Source organism: Passer montanus, unplaced genomic scaffold, assembly GCF_014805655.1.
Source record: "Passer montanus isolate IOZ18808 unplaced genomic scaffold, ASM1480565v1 scaffold151, whole genome shotgun sequence".
In the NCBI taxonomy this organism is placed as follows: domain Eukaryota; kingdom Metazoa; phylum Chordata; class Aves; order Passeriformes; family Passeridae; genus Passer; species Passer montanus.
The window spans coordinates 675,533-700,840 of record NW_024362163.1 but is presented as its reverse complement, the minus strand read 5'-3'; the positions used below and the strand labels follow the sequence as shown (position 1 = coordinate 700,840).

At 39.7% G+C, this 25,308-nt stretch overlaps 2 protein-coding genes across 6 annotated transcripts in view; one reads left to right on the top strand and one right to left on the bottom strand.

The window, feature by feature from the left end:
- MANBA (mannosidase beta) overlaps nt 1-25,308 on the top strand; it is a 51,927-nt gene that overhangs the window by 26,189 nt on the left and 430 nt on the right. For 2 of the 3 annotated variants that reach the window (XM_039702002.1, XM_039702000.1), the window contains 9 exons: nt 2,046-2,132; nt 2,633-2,800; nt 4,730-4,948; nt 6,246-6,410; nt 8,120-8,264; nt 14,481-14,623; nt 16,344-16,601; nt 18,781-22,359; nt 23,558-23,644. In XM_039702002.1, coding sequence (XP_039557936.1) covers nt 2,046-2,132; nt 2,633-2,800; nt 4,730-4,948; nt 6,246-6,410; nt 8,120-8,264; nt 14,481-14,623; nt 16,344-16,601; nt 18,781-19,005 — 1,410 coding nt within the window. In that variant the 3' untranslated portion in view covers nt 19,006-22,359; nt 23,558-23,644. The remainder of the gene's footprint in view (nt 1-2,045; nt 2,133-2,632; nt 2,801-4,729; nt 4,949-6,245; nt 6,411-8,119; nt 8,265-14,480; nt 14,624-16,343; nt 16,602-18,780; nt 22,360-23,557; nt 23,645-25,308) is intronic. The other variant, XM_039702001.1, reaches the window with a different exon arrangement.
- The window catches only part of NFKB1 (nuclear factor kappa B subunit 1), a 58,179-nt gene continuing 56,947 nt past the window's right edge, over nt 24,077-25,308 (bottom strand). For 2 of the 3 annotated variants that reach the window (XM_039701996.1, XM_039701999.1), the window contains exon 24: nt 24,077-24,955. In XM_039701996.1, the coding sequence (XP_039557930.1) occupies nt 24,768-24,955 (188 nt within the window). In that variant the 3' untranslated portion in view covers nt 24,077-24,767. The remainder of the gene's footprint in view (nt 24,956-25,308) is intronic. The other variant, XM_039701997.1, reaches the window with a different exon arrangement.

The window sequence follows — 25,308 nt, the reverse complement described above, 5'->3', positions numbered from 1 at the left end:
AAATCCACTTCAAATTTTAAAAAAAGATAATTAATACATAAGTTGTAACCATCTTTCCAAAGGACATTGTAGAGTACCAACACGAGAGGTCAGATTAACCTAATTTTTTGGTTGGCTGGTTGGGATTCTTTAATTTCTTTGTAATTTGAATGGTTTGTGATTACAGAGGCTGTCTGTTGAATCTGGAAGTGATATTTTGGAGACTTCTTAGTAGAAGGTTGCCATTAGGTAAAAGGTAGCTATGCTCTTCTCAGTTATGGAAATGGATTTTATTTATTTTAAAAGTATTGTCTTCTTTTTAGCAACAGCTGAAAAGGTTTGGGTGTTTTTGGTTCAAACATTTCTTTTAACCCAAAGACAAACATGGAAGGATTATCCAAGAGGCCATTTTGAACAAGCTATAATTGAATATAACTGTAGCCCTAAGGTGAACACCTGCTGCAATCACTAATCCTAGATGAGTACCTTTCTTTTATTATATAAGCTTGGAGGCAGGTATTAATAAGTTATGATGAAGCAGTGACTAGATGAATGAAGGTCAAGCTGCATCTGGTATTAAAAATCCTGAGAAGTGTGTTTGGTCATAGTCTACACCATAAGAAGCAGGGAAACAGTATTCATACCTTGCTGCTTTCAGATGTGTGTGCTTGCAAAAAAAAAGTTACATCTATTTTAGTGATCTGAATGAGTGTCCTGATTTTCAAGGCTTCTGAGCACTTACAGTTCTTCAATTTTTGACACTAGGCACCTTAAGTAGGCCACGTAGATCTGTGTCTGTACAGTGTTCAGTGCAAGAGTTAGATCCTATTTAACAGCCAAAATAGCAAGTAAATGCAGAAAATCAGACCCTTTTTCTGGAGGGGGCAGTGGGGGAGGCTTTTGGTTTTGTTTCTTCTGATGGTATTGCAAAGGCTTAAAAGTGCCTTGGAGTCAAACTGTGCTTAAGGAAAACCAGTGATCGCTCACTGAGGGAAATAGTGAGAAAAAGTTTATTTCTATAGAGAGTTTTGACACCAACAGCCCCTAAAGGATTATGAGTGATTCTGCAGCAATAGCTTTGCTTTTTCTGTACAGTGTTAGAATTGTAACAATTCTTAATGACTCCATTATCCCCCACTGTCCTATTCTTTATCTTCAGTTTCCTAAGGGAATGTGTGCTGAAAAGAGCTTTGGAAAAGCATATTCTCATTGCAATGAAAATGCAATTTTGTGAGGAGCTAGTCTCTGTCTCTCTCTGTGTAGCATGGTGTTGAGAAAAGTAGAGTCTCTTACAGACCCCTTTGGGTTAAGGTGCTCCTTCTAGAGGTCTTTTCATTAACATTTGAGACAGACTAGAAGGAGCCTCAAGGTTACGGCAATTCAAAAAACAAAACAGGTAAACAAGAAATCTTATCCTTCTCACTGGGCTTCCGGTCCCATTTTTGTAATTCTCCTGCAAGGTACAAATGGAGTTTATTGTTCTTGAATTGAAAGGCTTGCTGTTCTCTAGCAATATCTATTTGATCTTTCTTTGAAGAGAAAGATCACAGTGTTTTTAGAGCATCTAGTTTGTTTCTGCCTTTCTTACTGGGTAAGATTTGCTGGTTTTTTGATAATTTTGTATGAAGGTGTTTTCTTAACAAGTACACATTAAGGTCTTTTAAGTGTGCTCAGTACCACATCAGGAGAATTATTGTCTCTTCTCATTAAGTAATGGGGATTTGGTGTTACACCTGCAAAATAGTAAGTAAATATGAAATTGTTCTGTTCAGCTGCAAATTGTTACATGTTCATGTTTCTGATTATTCTGTTGAAACTCACATGAACTTCATCTGCTGAGCCATATTCCACTCCTAAATGTAGGCTGTCAGGAGCTGATTCCTAAGGGTAAATATTTTGTAACCCTGATATTGAGGATAACCACAGTATGCACATACTTGAGCCCCATGGTGAATGTGATTTGTTTTCTGTCTGAACAAAGGACTGTGCATCCCCATAGCCATATATTTTTCAAGTATGTAAAGTCACTTGCTGACAGTTTTTTTAATCTTTCCTTTCCCTTGTAGATTTGGCAGGATTTCATGTTTGCGTGTGCGCTGTATCCAACTGACCAGAATTATTTAGAATCCGTAAGAGCAGAAGTTTCTCATCAGGTATTTTATCCATGTGTCAAAGCTCTATTTCACATTATCTGTTTTTCACTGACTGACTGTGTAAGTTAGCTTTCCAAAAATGGTTGTTTTGAGTTTTTGTTAGCGTACGTACCTTTATGTAACAGGCACAAAATGTAACCCTGCTAAATCTTGTTGAACTCCTCTGACTGATTGCGGGAGTTGTCACTCAAGCAGACTGCACAGAATTTATCCTTCACACATGGCTGAGTGGAGGTGGGTGGTACATACATGCATAAGGCAGATGTATGTCAGCATATTAGAACTTTTCCCTTCTGAAAGTGTATATAACAAACTTTGAGCCTAGTGGCAAGCTGAGGGAATAGTGAACCATGTGGCAAAAAAAGGGAATTGTAGGCTTAGCATATGTAATATACATGTGGACTTGTAATTCAACTAGTAATAAACTGGTTATTTTTAAAAAATTCATTGTTAATATAAGTAATTTTGCTTGACTTGTGAAACTGTAAGTTGTGTTTCAGGTGCGACGTTTAAAATCTCATCCATCAATTATTCTGTGGAGTGGTAACAATGAAAATGAAGCCGCAATTGCAAGCAACTGGTTCTCCATTCCTTATCCTGACATAGGAGTCTATATCAAAGACTACGTGACCCTTTATGTGGAGAACATACGTAAAATAGTTCTTAGTGTAAGTAATCTCAAGAAACTGCAGGATGATATGGCTTGGCAAAAGGTTTTAATACTGAAGCAAGCTGGGATTTCCTTTTTTTCTTTTAATCCTTTTAAGACATGAAGATGAGCGTTTTGAGAAATTGCTCTTTCCAAGCTCTTCTGAACAGCTCTCTAAACTCAAGAGTTATTCTCCAAGTTTAAAAAAAACCAAGCTTGTCTTTAACATTTTGTGATGTGTAAAGACCTGAAAGTGTAGTAGATCTTGCTTCTTTTTTCTTCCTGCTTTTAGTATGTCCATAAGGCCTTCACTCCCAGTGGACAAAAATCAGCTTGCCCATTAATTAATTAATCTCAATGATCAGGTTTTCTTTATCTAATGTTGTTGAAGAACTCTGTGAAAAGCATTTAACAACCCTCAGGTCTTTTAATAGCAGTTGAAGACATCTATAAAGATGTTACTTCTTGAATATGTGACTGTTTATTTTGTGTTCTAAGCAGGTAAAGCAAAAGTGATGCTAAACATTGAACTCGTGCTGTGTAGTCATTGTATTGATTTTGTAAACAAAATATTGGTGTTCTACGGTATGTGAAGCACAGTAAAATATTTTGATGCAAAATTTAAACTGCGAGTATGCAGTCTACAAACACATGGAATCCTTGATGAAGTCTAGTGTGATTTTGCTCATGTTTTTAGGTTTATTTATCCTCTTAGAAGAGGAGATTCTAGATTTCTGTACTGAGCTGTGTGTAAAGGTGTGCTGTGGTGTTTTTGTGATTAGCTACATGAGGTGGGTGGCCAATGTGTGTGCAACAAAGTGAGGTATTCTGGTTTGGTACTTGTGCAGCATTGCCATCCAAGATGGACCCATTTTTATTTTAAATCAGTAGAATAATTATTTTGAGTGCAAAAACCATAGAGGGAGATAACTTCAGGTCCTGTGTAATACAAGCCAGCTGAGGAAATCCATAACTACTAGTAGTGCTGGACTTGGTAATTTGAAAAGACTTCTCCCTTTGAGCTAAAGACTTCAGGGAATCCAGGATTTTCTGTAGTAAATTGTCTCAGTTAATTATTAATTACTCACGCCAAGAAAAAAAGAAAGAAGATGATGTGGGAAATAGGATTGTTTCTTAAAATGAAGCAAATGTGTGAGCGCATTGCTGTGTTCGAGCCAATTGCAGCAACTTGTTACTGGTGACTAACTTGGGCCTCTATCTTACTAGAATTAGGGTGTTAAATGAATTATACCTGCAGAAGGATTCCTTCAGTACTTTGTAGGCTATTGTTCAAAGATGTAGTGTTCTAAATCTACTGAGACTCTAAATAAAGGCAGCTCTGAACAATTTGAAATGTAACCCTTTTGTAGTCTCATCCATCTTAGCATGCAGAGCCACCTAAAATGACAATAACCTGTAATGATACTATGCAAGAATTAAAAGCGGAACACCTTGCATTTGTTAGGACTAAATTTAGGTGACTGTTTAATAAGGAAGGAGAAAATCGTGGCCTTGTTCCTGTAAAAACACTGCAAAAGTAATAATTTTCCATAAAGAAGTCATAGTACTCAAATATTAATGTTCCTTGAGTATATATTTCACAAGGCACACTTTAAATGGCCTTCATTAAGAATTTAGAGGCATATAAAGATAGAAAATCTCTTGATGTGAGGAGAGAATCCCTCAGAAGAGCAGAGCAAGCAGAATCATGCCCAGCTGTCCTCCAAGAACATAAGTAAGAAGCTAATTAAGTAAGTAAAGATGATGAATGTTAGGACATAAAAAGGGAATGTTTCCTAGGTGGTGACTCAGAAATGTGGAAAAAGTATGGTCTCCCTGCCCCCAAGCCCCTCTTTTCAAAAAGTAGTCTATGTATTCAGATAGTAAATGTCAATCACTTAATCACTTTGTAAGGGGGCTGTTTTGTTTTTTTTTTTTTAAATCCCAGGAAGATAAGAGTCGTCCTTTTGTGGCATCCAGTCCCACCAATGGCTTGGAGTCAGTTAAAGAAGGCTGGGTCTCCCAGAATCCTTATGACACCCATTATGGTGACACACACTTTTATGACTACAGCAGTGACTGCTGGAACTGGACAGTGTATCCTAAAACTCGTTTTGCTTCAGAGTATGGATTTCAGTCCTGGCCTTCCTTCAGTACAATTGAAAAGGTGATGCTGGGCGTCCACACCTTGCTGTCCCCTTTGCTCTCATTTAGTGAGAGCAGTGAGTCTCTTCCCACAAAACTTCTGCATCCAACCTGTAGTAATGTGTTGTTAGGCATGGTATGGCATAAGTGGGATAGAGGTGTGTGCTGGTGGGGAGGGACGGGATGGAACTATTCTGTTTCCCTCCTTGGTGTTCAATATACTTACCTTGATGTTGCAAGAGGGACTTGGTTTGGATGAGAGAATATTATGAAACTGTTATTTCTGGTAGCAATTCTATTTCATGCATAGCTCAGTAATGATTGACTTACATCTGTTTACTTTTGTGGTGTCTAGGGATGTGTGTTTGAGAAAGAGGAGAAATATGACAAAAGCTGAATTGTGCTGGGTTTTAAAATGTTGTGATTTCTATGTATTTACCAATTTCTTTAATGTAAATAATCTATTTCTTAATGTATTGCATGTGAGAGGATTTCATTTTGTCTCCATTAAATTTATATATTATATGTTCTGTCTTATTTATCAAAGTGGAGCAGAGACATACCATGCTGTTTGTCCATTTGTCCAGGGAGAGATGTTGATATTCATGCATGCAACCAAAAGGAGTTCAGAATGTTTCTTTCAGTTTGCTGGGCAAAGCCTATTATCTGAAGCATAATCAGAACATTCGTCTATATTAATAACAATAAGAATTATTCAATCCGGCCTAAAAAGAAACAAATTTAGATAAGATTGTGTAGAGATAGTAATTACCATGAAAACTTGGCAATAATAACTTAATGAGTTAGGCTGTCATTGTCTTTAGTTGAAAAAAGCTGTTTTATGGTAATTTGTTATCAGAGGCAGGTTTTGAAAATATATATACATATTATTAGAATTTATACCCCTACTGACTTTATATAACTTTTATACCTCCATGTGTTTGACTAGATTACTTTGTTCCATATTAACCTAGGGTGTTTCTGATTTATTATCAGAAACAATGCAAGCAAAACTCTGAGGTCCCTTGGCCAACCCAAACCTTAGGACAATTAAGTTAAATGCCACTGTGCCAAAAGTTGCTCTTCTGGGTTCAACATCAATGTGTGTTTTCATTTATTTCTACAAGGAGTGTAAGCAAAGGGTGTTAGTGATTAAAAATCTTTGCATGACTGCATGAGGCACTTTAGAAATATACCACCAGTTTTAAAGTTTTGGATGATATCAGTAGACTGTAATGGATATCCTTTCCTCAGTATCCTGGCTGTCATTGTACCTTCTACCTTTTCATTCAGATACCTTATTTTTGTGGTTTTTAAAGGTTTCCTCCCCTGAGGACTGGTCCTACACAAGCAATTTTTCTCTCCATCGGCAGCACCATGAAGGTGGCAATATTCAGATGCTTCAAGAGGTTGGGCGTCATTTCCAGCTTCCCCAGAGCCCAGATCCTGTAAAGAAGTTCAAGGATATGATTTACCTCACTCAGGTAACAGGGATGTCTTCACAGAAGCAGCTGTCAGTACTTGTTCCATTAAATTCTGTCAGCTGTTAGAACTGGACCTGGTCCCTTAGGGAGTGTTCCATCACACAGAAAGTTTCCATTCTGAAGAACTGGAGAGTCCAGTTTAATTTGGAGCTAGCTTGTCTCTACTGTAGAGAGATTCCAATTTTCTGGAATAATCAGGGAGTTACCCAGAAACTGTCTCAGCCAGGAGAAAGTCTGCCAATATGTGCTGCCTTGGTCCTTCTCCTGAGCTGGGCTCATGTAGCTGGGGGAGGAGGCAGGGATGTGCTGGGCTTCCATGGTACAAGATTATTCCCAGTGCTGCATGTTGCTCCCTGTTCCAGGGTGGGGATGTTTTGCTCTTCATGTGGCTCCTGTAGGCTCACTGCTTTGATTCTTGCCACATGGGGCACATGAGCTTTGGAAGCAAATTTTTTCCCAAAGAATGTAGTTCTCTATTAATTAGATTAGTAGTAGCTTTTGTTTTATTATGGACTCAAATATTGATATTTTAGAGAATATATTTTGGGTTTTTTTTCAAATCAGAAGCATGTATTTTGCTTTTCATTCATAGTAGTTCTACATCATGCTTGTTTCTTTATTTGTGATTTCTGTGCAGTTTTTAAAAGATGCTAAGTAACTTTCTACTGCTATTATGCAGATTGAAAGTGCTGTTAACTTTTGGTGTTTCAAGAATTTCGGAAACACTCTTGATGGAAGTAACTGCACACTCACTAAGTTTCTAATGTTTGAGGGCTGCTGTCGGCAAGTTTTATATAAAAGCAAAATTGCTTGAGAATTTTTGGCACTCTTGACAAGAGAACAGGGATAGACGATGCTGTGAAATTGAATCCAGGGATAAAGCTTTCACCATGAGGTCCTGACTCAAAAAAAGCTGGGAGAGTGTCTGTAAGGCTAAGTCTGTCAAGGCCTTATTAACAGGTTAAGCAATTTAATACCAAAATAAGGATAGCAAAAAGGATAAAGAAAGCAAACTTGCTTTAGTGTTTAACCAGCAGTAATATCTTTACCTTTTGGGCTGTCCTGAAGGCTTTTAACTTTATTTTAAAAATTTCTGTATATCTCCCCAGCCTAATAATAAACTGTGTGAAGAAAATATAGCAGTCTGTTTAGCATCCATTGAGAACCTGGCCAGTGAAAAGTTCTGCAAAGTGGTCTTTAGATGCCATGGAGAAGGAGAAAAGGAGTAGGAGTGCAGCTGAAAAAAGGTTGCTTTTCTGATGCACAGTTTTGACTGTAGTGAGAATGTAAGTTCAGAGTTTAGGGGTTTAGACACTAAGGTAATGTATATTGAAGGCAACGCAGCTTAACATAATTTTGCAACTCTGGAGGGGGTTATTTAAATTAATGTAAAAAATGCTTACTTTAAATTTAATTTTATTTGCCTTGTCTTTGATTTCCCTTTCAAAGACCATCCTCACTGTATGGAAGTAGCCCGATATGAGATTCTTGAAGGGTACTGCTTGCAAAGCTGTTGGGAGCTGCTAGGAATAGATCTCCTTTCAGCATAGTTCCACTGCACCGCAGGTGGATACACCACAGGGCTCAAATTTAAAGTTATGTGCTGTTGCTGTGAAGTCTGTGTCGTGTATCAATATATTCACACAAGTTTTGAAAAAAAAGTAAAATCCAATATGCCAAAAATAATTTCTGTCTCTTTGTTGACCAAGGTGATGCAGGCTCAGTGTATAAAGACAGAAACTGAATTCTATCGTTTTAGTCAAAGTGAAATAATCAATGGAGAAGGACACACCATGGGTGCTCTGTACTGGCAGCTCAATGACATTTGGCAGGCACCTTCATGGGCTTCCTTGGGTAAGTTTGTGACAGTCTGGTAAAAAGCACCAGCTGCCAGTTGTGTTTTCCTCATCTGGAAGCATCAGAATAAGAAATACAGCTCTGATCTGTCTCTTGGATACCTTTACAAACTTTGAACATATTTCTGTCCATCCTTTAGAAATGCATTACAGGATGGGATTTATGATGTAAAAGTTGAACATCTAGATTTCTTCTCTAGTCAGCTGGGGGAGAGATGCTTATCTCTAAATGTGATTCATTAGCTGTGTGTCCTTAGCTGTCTCAGAACTGGGGTGAATTATCTTCTTCATGATGAATTTGATTTTCATAGAACTTCATAAGATATCTCTCACTCAGTGTAGCTTCTGAGGAGCTTTTTATAGGAGATGACTGGCTGAGATTTGATGTCTAACTGGGTGTCAAATGAGGTGAATGACTAAATTATTCTGCTAATATGCTATTTACACTTTTTTTTTTTCTTCTTAGAACACAAAACTAATCAGACATATAAAGGGATAAGTCACTTAGACAGTAAGAAGTAGGGGAGGAATGAGGCATGTGTGGCATGAGGGAAGTGGCTGTGTTTCATGTTCCAAACATTTTTTCTAGGAGTCGTTTTGAAATGGAGAAGCTGCCCTATGGCAACTGTATAGGACTTGGGTAGATTCTTTTTCCATTTTAGTTATTTCTCACATATTTTGGTTTTGAAAATCTTTATTTAAGCAATTCACGTGTGAAAAAATATGAACAAACTAGAAAAAGTAAGACTGTCTATGGACAGTCTTGATGTGCCCTTGGAATAAAATGCCATCCTACCCCTCTTTTTCTGGGAGATGTTTGTCCCTCTCCCTTTCTATTTTTTTTTCTATTTTTTTAATTAATTCAAACAAAATAACTGCAATAACAAAGCAAAAACCAGTAGAAGAAAGAGGCTAATTTATTTAAATGTAAGGCAGTGGTCCAACTATGATGCTCATCTTTCTGGACTTTCTAGACTTGTATTAGGAAATGGAATATCACAATGTTCACTTTTATGATTCTAGCAATGAGTGATGCTCGTAGGTTTTATGTGCCCCAAGAGAAAAAGATGGTCGGAAAAGTGTCCCTTTGTAAAGACAGGTGTATTGATAGATGCAATGTCTTTTTGAGTACAGAGATGACATCACTGTAGAATATTTATCAAATACTTGAATTATTCATATGTTGTTGAAGTTTAGAAGAAAGAAGCTCAGCAGAGATACAGCTGTCCCTTTGTTTTGTTGTATTCCCTCAGTGAGATGAGGAAAGGTTTAATATTCATTTAATTAGGCAGTGTGGTAGAGGGATTTTGAAATGCTAATGGCTGAAATTATGCAAGACTTGGGAGAAATTGGTTTTATTTGCACTTCAAAACCACGTTTCTGCATCTTGTTAGGTGACACAGTAGTATCACCAATGAGTGCTTTTATTTAAATCTGTTACTTTGCAGAAAGTCATGGAGGGGTTTACATAATTTCCGGTACAAAGCAGAGATGTTTGCACATGGTGGGGAAGGAAGAAGGTAGCAAATGTTTCTCCTTTTACCTTTAAGATGTTTGCTTGGGTTGAATGAAAACACAGCACAGCACTTGTGTCACAGTACCTCTGGCTTCAGCTCAGAATAAACAGCTTTTATCACAACTGGGTCCTGACTGTTAGCACCCAGCTGTGAAGCTGGCTGTGCCATGTCGGGTGCTTTAGCATCTCTGCAGTATGTTTTGGTGGAGTGCTGTGACATTCCCAGACAAGTGTCACCCTGAGGTACCCAGCTCGTAGTTTTGAGATTCCCTCGAGCAGATAACTGACTTTTATTGCAGGTTCAATATTTAGAGCCCCTGGCGAGCCCCAGTACAGGCTGTTATGGAGAATAATTGATCTGAATTCATGAGGCTGAGGTGAGGAAGGAACTAGCAGCATGTTTCTCAGGTTGCATTTAATGGTGTGAAGTGATTAATCTAAAATCATTTCAGGGAGATCTGTTTATTTGCACTCCTGCCATCAGTATAGAAGGCTTTAGGGAGGAGTCAGAAAAAGGGTATTGGGTTTCATTACACACCTAATTCTAGTTTCCTGTCCTGAAGTTTAATACCACAGAGAGTGCAATTCCCTTGATATTGTCAAGAAAAATTGAGGAACTTGGATTTCTGTAAGAATTTCTTTAAATGTGGGAGGAGGAGAAAACCACCCCAGGGCTATTTTAAATAACTTTTAACTGTTGCCTTTGGGCATGCATATCTGTAAGAGGAAAGTTTAAACCCAGAGGTTTCTCATGATAACTTCCTGACCTCCAGATTTTTTACATCCATTTTTGGGTTTGTGTTCGTGGTGCATCTGATATGCCACCTGCCTGTTTTTAAAGAAATGAATGTAGTTCTAGTCCTGACAACAGAAGAGCTGAAAAATATGGGCTTTTTAATTAGCTTCAGTTTTCCTTGCTGTCTGATGTTACTTTGACAAATGTATTATTAAGATCCTGTTGCTGGAAAAGTTGTCTTTGGAAAACACTTCCTGTGTGAAACTGCTGCAGCAGTTGAGTTTTGGTTCTTTAAAATGGCTCTAGTTTTTTTGGAAAAGGAAATACCAGTCTTAAAAGCTGATCTGAGTTGAGCAGACTAATGATGTTTCAAACATTCCAAAACAATGGGTGTCTTAGTAGTAGAGTGGGTTTTGAAATGGTGCGAACTTTAAAGTGTGTGGTTTGTTTGATTTTGTTTGTTGGCTGGGTTTTTGTTTGCTTGGGTTTTCCTGTGGAAGTTTAGTGCCATGGCACTCTGAGTGTGTCGCCCTTGCTGGAAAGGTTTTTTGAGGATCCCTGCTGTCTCTTTCCCTCTCCAATGTGGCTGTGTAATCCATCTGGAAATCAAGGCACAGCAGAGATTGAGAGAAGGACCTATTCAAAAAGAAACAGGATTTTATATTACACTAAGTAGCAGAAACTGCTCTATATTAATTGCATTATTCATTTCCATATATAAGACAGCTGAAGCCTAGATTTTTGTTATGTGAATTAAGCTCAGGAAAAAAATTCAAGTCAACAGGCACTGAAACCTCAGACCAGGCTGGGTAACTTGTCTGAGCTTGTGGTGGGCTTTGCCTGGATTCTGCAGTTAGCAACATCTATTGCATTGGCAATTTAATTAACTGACAGTGGAAATTCCAGGAAGTCCTGTAGCAGTCCTGGGGGTTTAGAGATTTCAACCCCTCCCAGACTCTCCTTGCCCATTTCTCCTACAAAGCCCATAGCTTCTGTTTGTTGGATCAGATACTGCTCCCCTGTTTACTCTGTTTCAGATAATCCATCCCCAGTCCAAATCTCCCATCTTCTCAAGTTTAATGACTGAAGAGTAATTTTTTAGCACCCCCTATTTTTGGTAGATTTGTTCTTTAAACCACCAATGTTTTCTGGCAGGAAGTGTCCTTGGAGTGCCAGAACATGCCTTTGTTCATATCACCAGGGGATCAGACCCAGCCAGCACAGGTTTTTGAAAGGCAGGTCCTGCTTGACCAACCTGATCTCCTTCTGTGACAAGCTGATGCAGTTGGTGCATGAGGAGAGGCTGTGGTGTTGTCTGCCTAGACTTTAGCAAAGCCTTAATGTAATTTCCCACAACATTCTTCTGGAGAAACTGGCTGCTCATGATTTGTATGGGTGCACTGTTCACCATGAAAACAAACTGGCTGGAGGGCCAGGCCAAGTGTGGTGGTGAATGGATTCACATCCAGCTGACTGCAGGTCACTACTGGGATTTCAAGGGCTCAGTACTGGGGCCAGCTCTGCTTAATATCTTTATCAAGGATCTGAACAAGGGGTTCAAATGCTCCCTCAGCCAGTTTGCAATCAATACTGAGTTGGGTGGGAGTGGCAGGAAGGCTCTGCAGAAATATCTGGACAGGCTGGATCAATGGGCTAAGGCCAGTTTTATGAGGTTCAACAAGGCCAAGTGCTGAGTCCTGCCTTGGGTCACAGCAGCCCCAGGCAGTGCCGCAGGCAGGGACAGAGTGCCAGGAAAGCTGCCCAGTGGAAGAGGACCTGGGGTGCAGGTTGAGAGCAGCTGAACATGAGCCAGGGTGTGCCCAGGTGGCCAGGAAGGCCAAGGGCATCCTGGCTTGTGTCTGTGGCCAGAAAGAGTAGGGAAGGGATTTTTCCCCCTGTACTCAGCACTGTTGAGGCTGCACTTCAAATTCTGTGTCCAGTTCTGAGCCACTCACTACAAGAATGGCATTGAGGTGCTGGAGCGTGTCCAGAGAAGGGCAGTGGAGCAGTGGAAGGGTCTGGAGCACAAGGCTTGTGGAAAGCAGCTGAGGGAGCCTGGAGGAGAGGAGGCTGGGACATACAAACACCCACATCCCCACACCCCCCTTTTTGATCTCTCCAGCTACCTGAATGGGAGTCATAGCAAGGTGGGGGTCGGCCCCTTTTCTCCATTAAAAAGTGACAGGATAAGAGGAAATGGCATTAAGTTGTGCCAGTGCAGGTTTAAATTGGATCTTAGGAAAAAATTCTTCACTGAAGGTGTTGTCAAACATTGGAGCAGGCTGCCCAGGGTAGTGGAGGAATCACCATACCTAGAGGTATTTACAAGATGTACAGGTATGACATGGGAACATGACATGGTTTAATGGTGCATTTGGTGGGTGAACAGCTGAATTTGATCCTGGAGATCTTTCCCATAATAAATGGTTCTACAGTTCTATTCTGAGAAGCACCAATGTACTGAGTACGTTCATCAGTTTATCAGCTGTCTGTTTTGAAGAAATGCAGCTGCCTCTCCTGAAGCTTTCCTCCAGCCTTATCTCTTTGGTTTGCTTCAGTGCAATTCACTTGAATGCCAGTGGTGTTTTTGCTGGCAACAGACTGATCTCATAGCACAGTTATCTTGTGTGGGTTTTCCAGGCAGATTTGAGCTTCTCTTGTTGTTCTCCAAGCTAGCTGTTTGTGAACTTGCTGAGAACAAGATGATGTGTAAGATGCTAAACTGGAACTAATGCACTTATTCTTCACAAGGTTCATTCATGTCTGTATGGAGTGCAGACAAGGCATGTTCAAGTCCCCCTGGGAAAGCCACAACAACCTTTTAAAGATGACTCTGGATAAGTCTTTAATTATGAGATGTTTGAAAGTGCTAAGAGCTTTGTACCAGAACCAAAACTAAGGGAGTAATTACTAAGAGTTACAACAAAAACATCTCACTGAAAATATTTTTCATACATCATCAAGCATACATCAGCTTTTAAACTTGTAGTATAAAATAAAGAACCAGAAACAAGAATGAAACCAGTATTTAACTTTTCTTTCCTTGAGAGATGGTGCAGCTGACTTGCTACTTCTTTTTAGTGCCATTTCAGTGACTGGATAATGGTTGAGCAAGGACAAACTTAAAATGCAGATAGTGGGTGCTAGATGGAACGTTAATAGAGGAAGAAATGGATGCAGCTTCTCTTTTAAAATGGTTGTGTGGCAGTGTTGCAAAGCAAGAAAGCGAAAGTGCCTTTTTTGGAGAGGATGCAGAGTTTGATGGCTTTTCCAGTTTAAGGGCAAACTTTCAAAGTATTAAAAGTAATGAGGTACAGCTTTCCATTAAAGAAGTGGCATGAACTGTTTGCCGTGTGCCTGTCATGAATACTAACTCCCATGGAGAAGGTGTTGTCTCTAGATCTTGGAAAATTTGTTTTGCCAAGCTCACAGTTGTCTTTGGTTTGGGAACTTATTTTTGTCTTTATTGTTACTGATGTCCTCTAAGGAAGAGCTGAAAGGAAGACTGAAAAAGGGCAAGAGAGCCCTTTGTATAAGTGCCTTGTCTCTTTTTATACTAGTGATAGTCTGTGGCAATGCCAGTGTGTTTGTCTGGATTCTCAACAGCACAGATGCTCCACTGCTTGGTTTATGTGTGGTATGCTGTGTCAGCCTTGTCACTTGTGTTCAAGGCTTCCTTTAGCTGAATGACAGTGTAGCTCTGATAGCACAGAGACAGAGAAAAATGTAAACTTTCAGGAGAGCTCAAAGCTTGAAAGAGCATCAGATCTTTTCCAGGGCAGAGCCTTGCCTGGAAGGAAGCAAGAATACCTTCAGTCATTCTTTGCACTTGATAGAGATGAAAAAGGGCGGAGGGAAATGTTGCATTGCCAACAGCAGGACCAAAAAGCACATAACAGGGAATGTGTTACAAGACAATCTTGGATTCAGTTTCAGTGTTTCTTCTTTTTAACCATTTTTAGAGTATGGTGGTAAGTGGAAACTGCTCCATTATTTTGCCCAGAACTTCTTTGCACCACTGCTGCCTGTGGCCTATGAAGACAAAGGGATGTTGCATATTTATGGTGTCTCAGATCTTCATGAGGACCACAAACTGACTTTAAGGGTAAGTGACACCTACCTCACCACTCTTGAGTGCCTCCTACAAAAACGTGAGAAGCTGAAATGAGCACATCTTTGTACAGACAAGCTTCAGTAAGGCCATGCTCAAACACCATGAGATGCAACTCTAGTGTTTAATCTTAGGGGCAACATTATTCTTTATTAAAGATGTGTGTAGTGCTTCACAGAAGAAGGAATTGCTTTGTATATAGCCTGTAGGTACAAGGCTGAAATGAACTATTCTGTTGAAATCTTAGGGGATTGGTGGTTAAATAGAACAAAGTGTGAAAAATGGTACCTAACTGCTTAACAAAACTCTTCCCTGGGTGTTAGAACTCGATAACCTGATGAAGTAGGGGGGAGAAAAGGGATTGTACCATTGCTTACCAGTACTCAAACTATACAGCTTTGGGAAAAAGGACTGGATTATCTTCTGAAATATGAACAGCACGTCTTTAATTGGAAGGTCACCTATGTATGTCACCACTTTGCAATTGATGCCTTAACTGTTTTCTGATAATGCTATAGAAACTGATAAGATTTTTAAGTTAGTATTTGGACTACTGTGTTTCCTTGTAGACAAGTGTCTTCCTTTTCAGCTTGTTATGTTTTGTTGCTATTAATCATTTGGCAGCCAGACCCCAGATGAATTTAGGGACCATTTTCCACTGTGAGATATAGCTCCTGACATAAAGTGTGTCCCATGTGAAAACAGTGTGAAGGATGGGAAAACAGACCTCGAGACCAGGAGTAACTCACTAGTAGTATGAGTATGTCAGCTCCTAGATCATTGCTATGTCTGGTGGGCTTCCATGAATTTTCTGATTTATAAGGTTGCTTATATGGAGTAATATATGCTACAGAAAATGGTTGCGATTTCTGGATAGTCAGTTCTTGGAGTAGGACTGCACTTAATGAAATTGTTAATTTCTGGTCTGAGTTCTTCTAACAGACAGAAATTCGGATTTTCTGATAGCATCAGAAAAGTGTTGGCAGTAGAATAGTTCTGACAAATACTGTATATTGCATTTCAAGAAGATTTGGAACTTAACTCTTGAAAGGAGTTAAGATCTATTCCTGACTGCACACTCCTGTTAAGGCAAAAAATAACTGAAAAGGTATGAAATAGAATGTTGTAATTTTCATTAAGTGCTTAATTTCCAAATTATGCTCTTTTAAAAAGGGTATATTCATAATGCATGGAATTGGAATGCATTTTGCTGTATTACTATAACCTTCACAATCTCTTTTAAGATGATGGGGCTTGCTTCTGTTTAAGGGTGATTATACAGAAACTCTAGCATACCCAGTTGGGTTACATCAGATAACGCTGAGCAATCTCAAGAAAATCCTCTGTTAGCATTTTTTTAAATCCAGGAAGGGAGCAAAAAGAGTCAACAAATTAGTCACTCAGTAATTCCATTTCCCAACACTCACTTGGCAGGAATTGGCAATCTCTTTCTTTCAAGGAGCCTGGAGAAAACAAAAAAGTCTTGCAGATCAAGAGCAGCTCTGGACTGTTTGAAATGGACCTCTTGTTAGGTTTTTAGAATTATCTTGTTTTTGTGCTATATCTATTGTTTAGTTTCCTGCTAGGTGGAAATCAGCTGGTGCTGTCAGAAAAGCATCTGTTGTAATGAGCAATCTGAAATCTAGGGTGCTGCATTGTTTTCACAAATGGAGCCTTTCTTCTAAGCTTTGTGCTCTCTCCATGTGCTTGATAGGTCATAGTGCACGCCTGGAGCTCTTTGGAGCCCTTGTGCACCCTTGCCAAGGAAGGTGTGACTGTTAAAGCACAGAGTGCTGTCCCCATCTACAAGGAGTCCATCAGTGACCTTCTGGAAAGATGCAGATGTTGTAGCAGGAAAAGCTGTGTTGTTACTTTCTGTCTCGTGGGAGAAGATGGGCTCCAGAGTCCTATGAACCATTACTTCCTTTCATCACTCAAGGATGCCGTGGGATTAGAGAAGACCCAGCTTAGTGTAAGCATCAATCATGCTAAATTACTGCATTTGGTTTTGCTAATCCTACTGGTTAGGGTTGTTTGCTGGCTGTGCAGTGTCTCATTCCACTGAATGTTCTTTCTCCTTGGTTGTTGCTATTCTGGCTTCCAGGTATTCTGGTGTCACTATATGTGTATCCAAATAAGACTGCTGAGGTTTGTGTATTTGTTTTTGAGTTTTTGTCTGGGTTTTGTTTTGTTTTCAAGAATGAAATCTCCCTTTCATTTGTTTAGATTGTCTTCCACCTTGCAGCATTGCTCCTTTCTTTTTGTGCCTAGACAGCCAATAGCATCGTGACAAGTGTTCTGGCTTGCAGACAGCACTGTGTGTCAGGATTAGGTGATCCTGGTTCAGTTGAGTGTGGGGTGTATTATTGTCAGCAGTGTTTCCTCTGGAAGTGCTCACGCTCTCAGATCAGTGTAACATCGCTAATACAGAGCATTGCATGCTCCTTTCCTCCTTCAAATCCCTGCCCTCAGTAAGGGCATGGTAGTGATTATTTCTTAATAGCTGACAAGTGTGTCAGTCTCCTAAACAGGCAAAAAATCCATTAATGTTGTGTAGCACTGTCATTTAGTCAGTTTGCTGCTTTTTTCCTAGATTTCTTCTGCTCCTAGCAAGCTTGCTATGTATATAGAGAGCTTGCATGCCCTGTGTGTGTGTGTGCACACATGCTTTATTAAACCTCACTTCTTAGCCTGTACATCTTATTGGAAAATTCCTAATCATCAAATGGGCAGGATGGGGACCTTTGTGTTCTCGCATTTGGCTTTCAAACTGCAGCTTTGCTCTTTAGTGCTAAACTGAACAAGAGAGGAATAGAGGCCTAATCTCTTTGAATCTGGACCAGCATAATTGCTTTACAAAAAGAAAATAGGCCAGATTTTCTCTTCTTATCTCTTTCACGGCAGCACAGCCTGCCTCCTGAGTATACAAAGAAAAGAAATCAGCCTGTTTTAATTTTTTTTTTCATCTGGTGGTACAATCTGCAGTCTGAGTCATGCTGTGGGGAGGTTTTTTGTTTGTTTTGGTTTGGTTTTTTGGTTTATAGATGATATCATCAATTAGAAAAGCTCTGCAACTGGAGCATTTCTGAAAATTTCATTTCTTTATCTTGTAACCGTGTTGTCTTTGCAATATTAACTAACAAGGATAGCTAGCAAGGATAAATGCACAGTAGTCATTTTAAGAAAGGCAGCTGTGATTAAGAGAACCATTGTGTTGCAAGAGGCTGGTATGTCTATACTTAGTAACCAATAAGCTAACTAGACTTTCAAATACGTTGCTAATCCAAGAGCTACAGTTCCTAGAATTGGTTTTAAAAAGCATCAAAAGCATTATATTTCTTCAGGAAACAGATTGTGTAGAGGATGTGTGCTTTTTCTCAAAATTGCATAGCATTGCTTTTCTTGTAACTGGAACGTGATGCCTGCACTGACTGTAATTTGTCCTCTTTTTGTAGAGGTTAACTGGTTATATGGTTTATATATGCTTAACTGGTATTTGAAAGTTATGTAGAATAATCTTTCTTTATGGTGAATGGGGAGTGCTGCATGAAAATGCATCCTGGCTGGGATTTAGTCTCTCTGAGATTTAAGTACTCATAGAACTTAATACAAAACATTATACTTTGACCTTACATTCTAGAACTATTTTTTTATATATAACTAAATCAAGTATAAGGGTTTCAATGCCATGATGCATTAAGATGAGATGTCTTTCTGTCTTACTGGGTTTTAACCATCTTTTGCTTCTGTGTATTTCTATTATGTATATCATTGAAAGGCAAGCTCTTTTAGTAGGTGTGAATTGATAAGCTGAGTGAAATGTTGGTGAAAGGACAAATCTCTTTCACTGCATAGTAAATTCTACAGTACTATGTAGAACTCAGATTACCATTTATTCAGTTATTCTCATAAGAAGATGGCAAAGTGATAATGCTTCTTGGCATTTTTCCATAATCTATAGTATTCTGTAGGAAGGCTCTAGTAACATTTGCAGTTTTTACATGATTCTTAGTATGAAGAATACTACTTTTGATCAAATGTGGTTGTTCAGCCTGTTTTACTGATATGCAGGTCTTTCCCGTTTTGGGTGTAACTGGGGTCTTCTTTAACATGTATTTTTTCAATAATACATTTTTTTATTTCTCTTTCAGGCCTCTGTGTCCCAACAAGATGACATTTATATATTTGTTCTTCAGACCACCGCAATCGCTCCTTTTGTTACTCTGGATGTAGGGAGTATAAGAGGCAGATTTAGTGATAATGGTTTCCTCATGACTGAAAAGAAGAAAATGGTTGTGTTTTATCCTTGGGAACCTACCAGTGTTGCAGAACTAGAAAGTTCACTAGTCTTGACCTCTCTACTGGACGTTGTCTGAGAATACTTCATTTCCTTCTAGATAAAGAGTGAAACAGGAGGAGAAAAGCAAATTTGAAAGAATTTGATTGAAGCTGAAGTGACATGCACTTTGAGCTGTCTGAAGAACATACTGTCTCTTCCTGTCTTGTGAATTTTAACTGCTGGTTCAATGTAAAGATAACAACAGCAAAGCTTACATATAATATACGTGGTGTATTGAAAACACATCCATATTTTTTTCTAGTTTCACTATTCTGTAAGTGGAAATTCAGTTTAGGATAACAGCCAGGTATGCTGGGGGCAAGGGAGAAGGGCAGGGAGTGAAGCTGGGACTGCCTCCAATAGGCCACTGAGCCACTCCATGGGCAGGTTGCTAAACATTTGGCTTGGCTTGTCTGTCAGCCATGGTTTGAAATGCAGCTGGGATCCTGCTGGGGTTCCACAAGGATCTTCTGTCCACCCAAGCAAATATTAATTTGTTGCAAAGCAGAATCAGCACCACAGCAGGTGGAGTTTGAATGAGCTCTGCCCCTGATGTCCATTGCTGTGGTAAAAGCAGCACGTGGGCATTGCTCACTGGTGCTGGGGGGGAGCAGCTCTGTGTTCCATTGGAGAATTCAGACTCCATTTCAGCTGTGATCACAGTTTTAATGAGCATGTTGATACTTTGGTTTGGTGACCCAAACCAAAACTGACATACTCCTGAGCGAGAGGAAGAACTTAGAGATGAAAGGGAAGTGATAAATAGAGTTTCTTACAAATGCTTTATTGGGTCACCAAAACAACTAACTGCAGTTGCATCTGGTTCACAACAAGTCCTAGTTAAAAGAAGACATGAAAACAATGAAAATATGGATGTGTATGTATGTGCCAGTGTTAATAGATTCTGTAAAATAGGGAAAATAACAATCATGAGTAAAACTTAACAAATGCAGGCATTGACAAAGGAAATTAAAAAGTTATTCTGAGAGGCATCACGGCCCAACAATACCAGAAAAATCCTTCAGTTTTTTTGGTGTCCTGGAATCAAGGTGGAATCAAAGCATCAGTAAAGTCAGTATAAGGTAAGAAACAAAAAATTAGGAGAATATATGATTAATATGTACTGCTGCAGTGTATTAGGAAGAGGGCAAGTCTGTTGATGTCTTTTTTTTACACTGATGGAGAAATGTCTCTTCCAGCAACATCTAGACAGAATTTCAAAATGGCACTTAATAGTGTTGAATAAATAAAACTTTGGAGAAATCACTTGTTTAGAGACAATCAAGAGACCTATCTGGAGGTCAGGGATATTTGTTCATCTCAGCATATGAGTGAAGTTTGAGATATGTAGAAAAATTTTTAGATTGCTAGAAGCAAAACCCATTCATTAATTTTGATAACTGTGACCTCGTCTAGGCTCGCACAATTTTTAGGAAAAATCTTGAAAGAAATGATGTGGTAAATGATTAATGAAGTGGCTATGCAAATAAAGTCTACCAGCACAGTTATACATAACTGTATTCTATTATTTTTTTTTCTCTGTTGCTTTCTGCAATTACCAGATTGACAAAGCAAGGTTTGGGCAATTTTTAAAATGATTGCTGTTTTTGAAGGTCAAGAGCTCCGTAAGGAGTAGATCCCTTCTTTCTCACTGAAAATCTTTAATTCAGCACTAGGTGCCATTATGAAAGATTGCCAATTGCTTAAGCCAAATGCTTGAACACAAAACAGAATTTAAAGAGAAAGGTTGTCTTCCATTATTGTTTCAATATCCTTAATATGTTCTTTTGGGTTCCTGGTGCTGTCGTAGGTGTATCTTTATGGAAGCTGTTCTCACCATGCAGCAGTGGCTGTGAGGTGTGCTTTGGTTCACCATTGGTACTTTCACAGTGGCATCCTGTGCTGTATTGGTTACATTGTTCTGCCTTTGTCTCAGATGAGGGCAGAGATGGGAGGTACCTGCACTCCTACCCACACATCGATCTTGCCAGCTGAGTGAGCGTTGTTGCAGCTGCAGCACACCTGTATTGCCAGTTCTGTCTGAGGGGGTTGGGCAGCAGGAGCCTTAGGAGAGCATTTGCTAGGTGTGGTGCTTGTCCTCAGTGTCATTGCATTATTGGTGGCAGCAGTAGGGAGGACTGGCCCTGTCAGTGTTCTTTCAGGGTGCTGCCTTGCAATGTCTTGTTAGGGACCAGTGAATTCTCCTGTGCTCATGGCCTTTGTTTGCTCCCAGGCCGCTCTGGGCTGTTCTTTACTGATGGCAAAAGCAGCAGCCAGAGTGCCCCACAGCCATGACAAATGGCCTTCCAGAACAGAACTTGAGAGCAGGTTTGGGAAGAACACTGTATGGTGTTGGCCAATCTGTTGTCCTAAAACCATTCTCTGGCTGGGATTTAGCTGTGAACACATTCTGGGCTTGCACATTTTGAGCTTTGGAGGGCACCTGTTTGTACTTTCTGCCACACAAGGCCAGTAAACTGGAGCAAAATAGGTCTTCCATGTCCTTGGAAGCTTTTTCAAGTTCTGCATCTTCTCCAAGAAAGAAGCATGCAAATGTATCTAAAAATTACTAAGTGTTGATAGTTCTCTGTTAGTCTTTCTTGTTACCTGTTGTTTGCATACCTTGTGGTCTGGACAAATTTTCTGCCTTAGAGGCACGTATTTCTTCAGTACTTTTACTTCTGTTAGTTACCTTTTGGTTTTGGAGATGTCTAGCAGAGACCATTTCAGTGACTTCAACCAGTGTCAGGAGCAGAGAAATGGGCCAGTGAATTTCTTATTTTCAGTACAGGAGAGCTGGGCTTTGAAACTTACAAGCCAGCCTTTTTATTGTCAGAATCACTGTTTTCTTTCTTACCCCTTAGGGTACCAGGAACTTGTGGTTTGACATTTTTAGGACAGGTTTCAATCCAAGAGTTGTGTTTACATAACCTTGCTTTCCAGCCAGATGTTACAAGGTAGCAAACCAACAGCCCCAAATTAATTCAATTAGCGTGGAAAGCCAAAACTTAAATGAAAGAAGGCCATCTCTGTAAGAAGTAGTCAGTCAGTAGAAACCTATAATACCTGAGCTAGAGCTCTTCTGCATTGTGCATCTGCAAGGGTGACTGGATGGCTAAAAAATTCTATGGTAGTTTGGTTTAAATGAGGCCATGGGAATCCTCTGCAGCCTTGAAAAAAATACTCCACCCTGGCTCTAAGTGGGATATCAGGCTGCTTGATAATAGTGAAAGGAGGAAATCAACTCCTTGGTAATTAACTTGTGTTGTCTTTTGCTGTAGGAATCTTTTGAAGCCAGCAAAAGTTTGGACTGCACCACTGGCCATTAGTCTAGAACTGCTTTATTTCATCCACAGGATCATCCAGAAATGCCATAAGCTGTGGATGGTGGGTGAGTATTGACCATGAGCTAGCAAATGGGCACCACTGTTCCTGTCACTTTGCTTGGGGGAAGCAAGGAGAGTGGCTCTCTTTTCTTAAATGCATGAAAGAAGTGTTTTACTTTCCAGGCAAGGGAGAAAAGACAGTTCATGCACCACTACAGGTAGGTGAGAATCCTTATCTTTCCTGCAGTCCACAGAATCTCAGAATGCTGCCTAGAACTTCCAGTGCTTTCAAAGTTTGTACATACATGCCAAGATGATGCCAGGAAATGTACAGCTGTAGCAGCCAATCTAAAATCAAGGGCATTCATTTTATATCAAATGTAGAGAACATCTGAAGAGATCTGTTGTCACAACTTTTGCTGCTTTCCACAAATTTCTGGTGTTTATTACTGCAGCAGAATAGCAGAGCACGCTCTATTCCACCGCTCATACAGATTAAGTTTGGAGGTTTCTCTCTACAAGCCAGGTGTAGGATGACACACTCAGTAATATTTTTCTATCTCTAAACAAAGGGGAAAAAACCAAAAAAAGATTAAAGCCTTTTTTATTAAATACACCGAAACTGAGAAACTGACAGACTGCCATTTAAAGCACTGCCATACACAGGGCCTGCCGTGCATGATCACTAACCTGATAAACAGCTATTACGCAAAATCTGGTCACAAACTGCTTTAAGGAAATCCAGGTGTCTCCTGGTGATTTAAAAGCAGAGCTGGTCAGAACTAAAGCCAAAAGGTGTGCATAACAGCCAGGGTGCCCTGGTGACCCGTGGGATTGCAGAAACCTCAGTAAAAATCTCTGCCAGCCCCCTGAGCTGTGCTGGAAATTCTCTGGAAGAAGAAGGTGTGTTTTACTTGAACAGCAGCTCTCCTGGGGCTTAAAGAGCCCCTCCACTCCTGGAATATGAGACCCATTGTCTGTTTCTATTAGAACTGGAATACAAAGACAACACTGGAGGAGTACATTAATTGAACAAAACTCTATATGCCTTAGACACTGCCTAGATGATTATACATACAAGAACTGAAAGCAAGAATGGCACTTTTACTCATCTTCTCTGGGAGTAATTAACATTCTCAGTAATTCAGCTGGATTATAAAATTAATTCACAAGTTTTTTTCATTACTCATAGTTTAATTCATTACAGCAGCTACCGCTCTAAGCATAACCATTTTCAAGGTTTATTTTGATTCACTTTCTCAGGAGTGACACCCAGGTTACCGAAGACTGAGCTGAGCCAAGAACGACCCTGTCAACGCTCTATCTTTGTGCCACAAAAATTGGCTAGAAGTAAGTGACAATGGTACAATACCCCTCTTGGCTTTTTCATAATGAATTCTGATGCCTGTTCTGTTTAGTTGGGCCAACATCCATAACAGGACACTCACAATCTCAGAACTGATGTCAGACAAGAAGAAACACTGTTCATGAGCACAGTTACTACAGGAGATTCTAGACAGCCCAAAGGAGAGCTGTCTCATCAGAAATTTGCTGGGACACTAACTAGTTGGTTTCACTGTAAATGATTCTCTGCTGCCATAATGATGAGAACTAAAATAAGGAAGAGGCTTTACTCTTAAAGCATAGGTGGCTTGCAAGCTTTCATTTTAGTGCTTGGAAATCAGCATGATCTTGTATCAATGCCTAAACTGCAGATGCTAAATCTTCAATACCGCTACTTGAAAAGTAATGTAAAAATCACAGCAGGCACAAACAGGAGCATTAATTTTGGGGGTTTTATTATAAAAGTAAAATAAAAATAAGCATTTAAAAAGCACGCTTTTCCAAAAAGGAACAGATATAAAAAAAACTATTTACAAGTAGGAAAATGTCAAACTCAAAAAATTTCTGAATAAGAGGCACCAAAGTTAAGTTTAAATACATTATTTGAAATATACAAGATTCTTTTAGGATTCTCTTTTTTTTTGCCAAGTTGTCACTGTTGTGATTAAAGTAATGATTTTTCTTTGCCAGTTATAAGCTGTTTGCATGCAAGGTGTGCTGCAAAAATTATGAAGAGAGCAGCTAGAAACTGTATCCTCTGATTGCTTGTGTGCTTAACCTCTTCAGTAAGTTTGTATTATGCATAACAACTTCTTTTTCTCTGTAAAAGAAAATCCTCACAGACCAGGGAAGCTCAGTCAGTCTCTCACAACATCCAGACCTGTGTATTAATGCAGCAGTGGAGCCCTGGTTGCTGCAAAGGGCTTGTAACTGAACACAATTAAATTGACTTGAGGAAGGAAGCAGGGGCTAGGAGTCACATGCTGCAGTTGCCATTTGTTCGGGTTCAGGTGGGATTCTTCCAGTGCACTTTTGGTTGTGAGTTCCCTTCCCTCTGGCCAGGACGACACTGATGTAATTTGAAATGTCCCATTTGTTCCTGTAATTGCATATTGCCAATTGAAGATCACTAGTCAGCTATGTAATTGCTTTGCCCTGAACTTTCATGTCCATAGCCCAGGGCCATTTTGCCAAGTGTTAGTGAGGACTTGCTGCTCAGAGAGTCTGAGTAGGTGAAGCTCAGCTTGCGGAAGGAGGTCTCCACACCACTGTCACATGTACTTTCAGGGTCTTGGAATCTGCTGTTATAGACCTCACCTGAGGGACAGAGAGAAGAAAAACATCATCATTTGTGTTGCTTTAACAAAAGCCTAAGGAATACAAACCAAGAGGGTTAAGCTCTTCTGTAGGAAAATAAGTCTAACATGAGGCATTGTAATAGGAAAAGCTGTGCTGAATGTTTCCAGGCACCAAAGCACGTGATCTGATGTACTGCTGGCAGAGATCAGCTTGCAGTTGGAGCTTGGATGGGATGAGAAGCCTGGTGCTCTGCTGACACTAAAGCTGTCACTGCACGCGGGTCAGGACTCTGCCCAGTTGAGGTGATCGCAGGACAAAAGGTTCTCTGGTTCTCAGAGTCACACTGTGCAAGTGTACAGCTCCAGGATGAG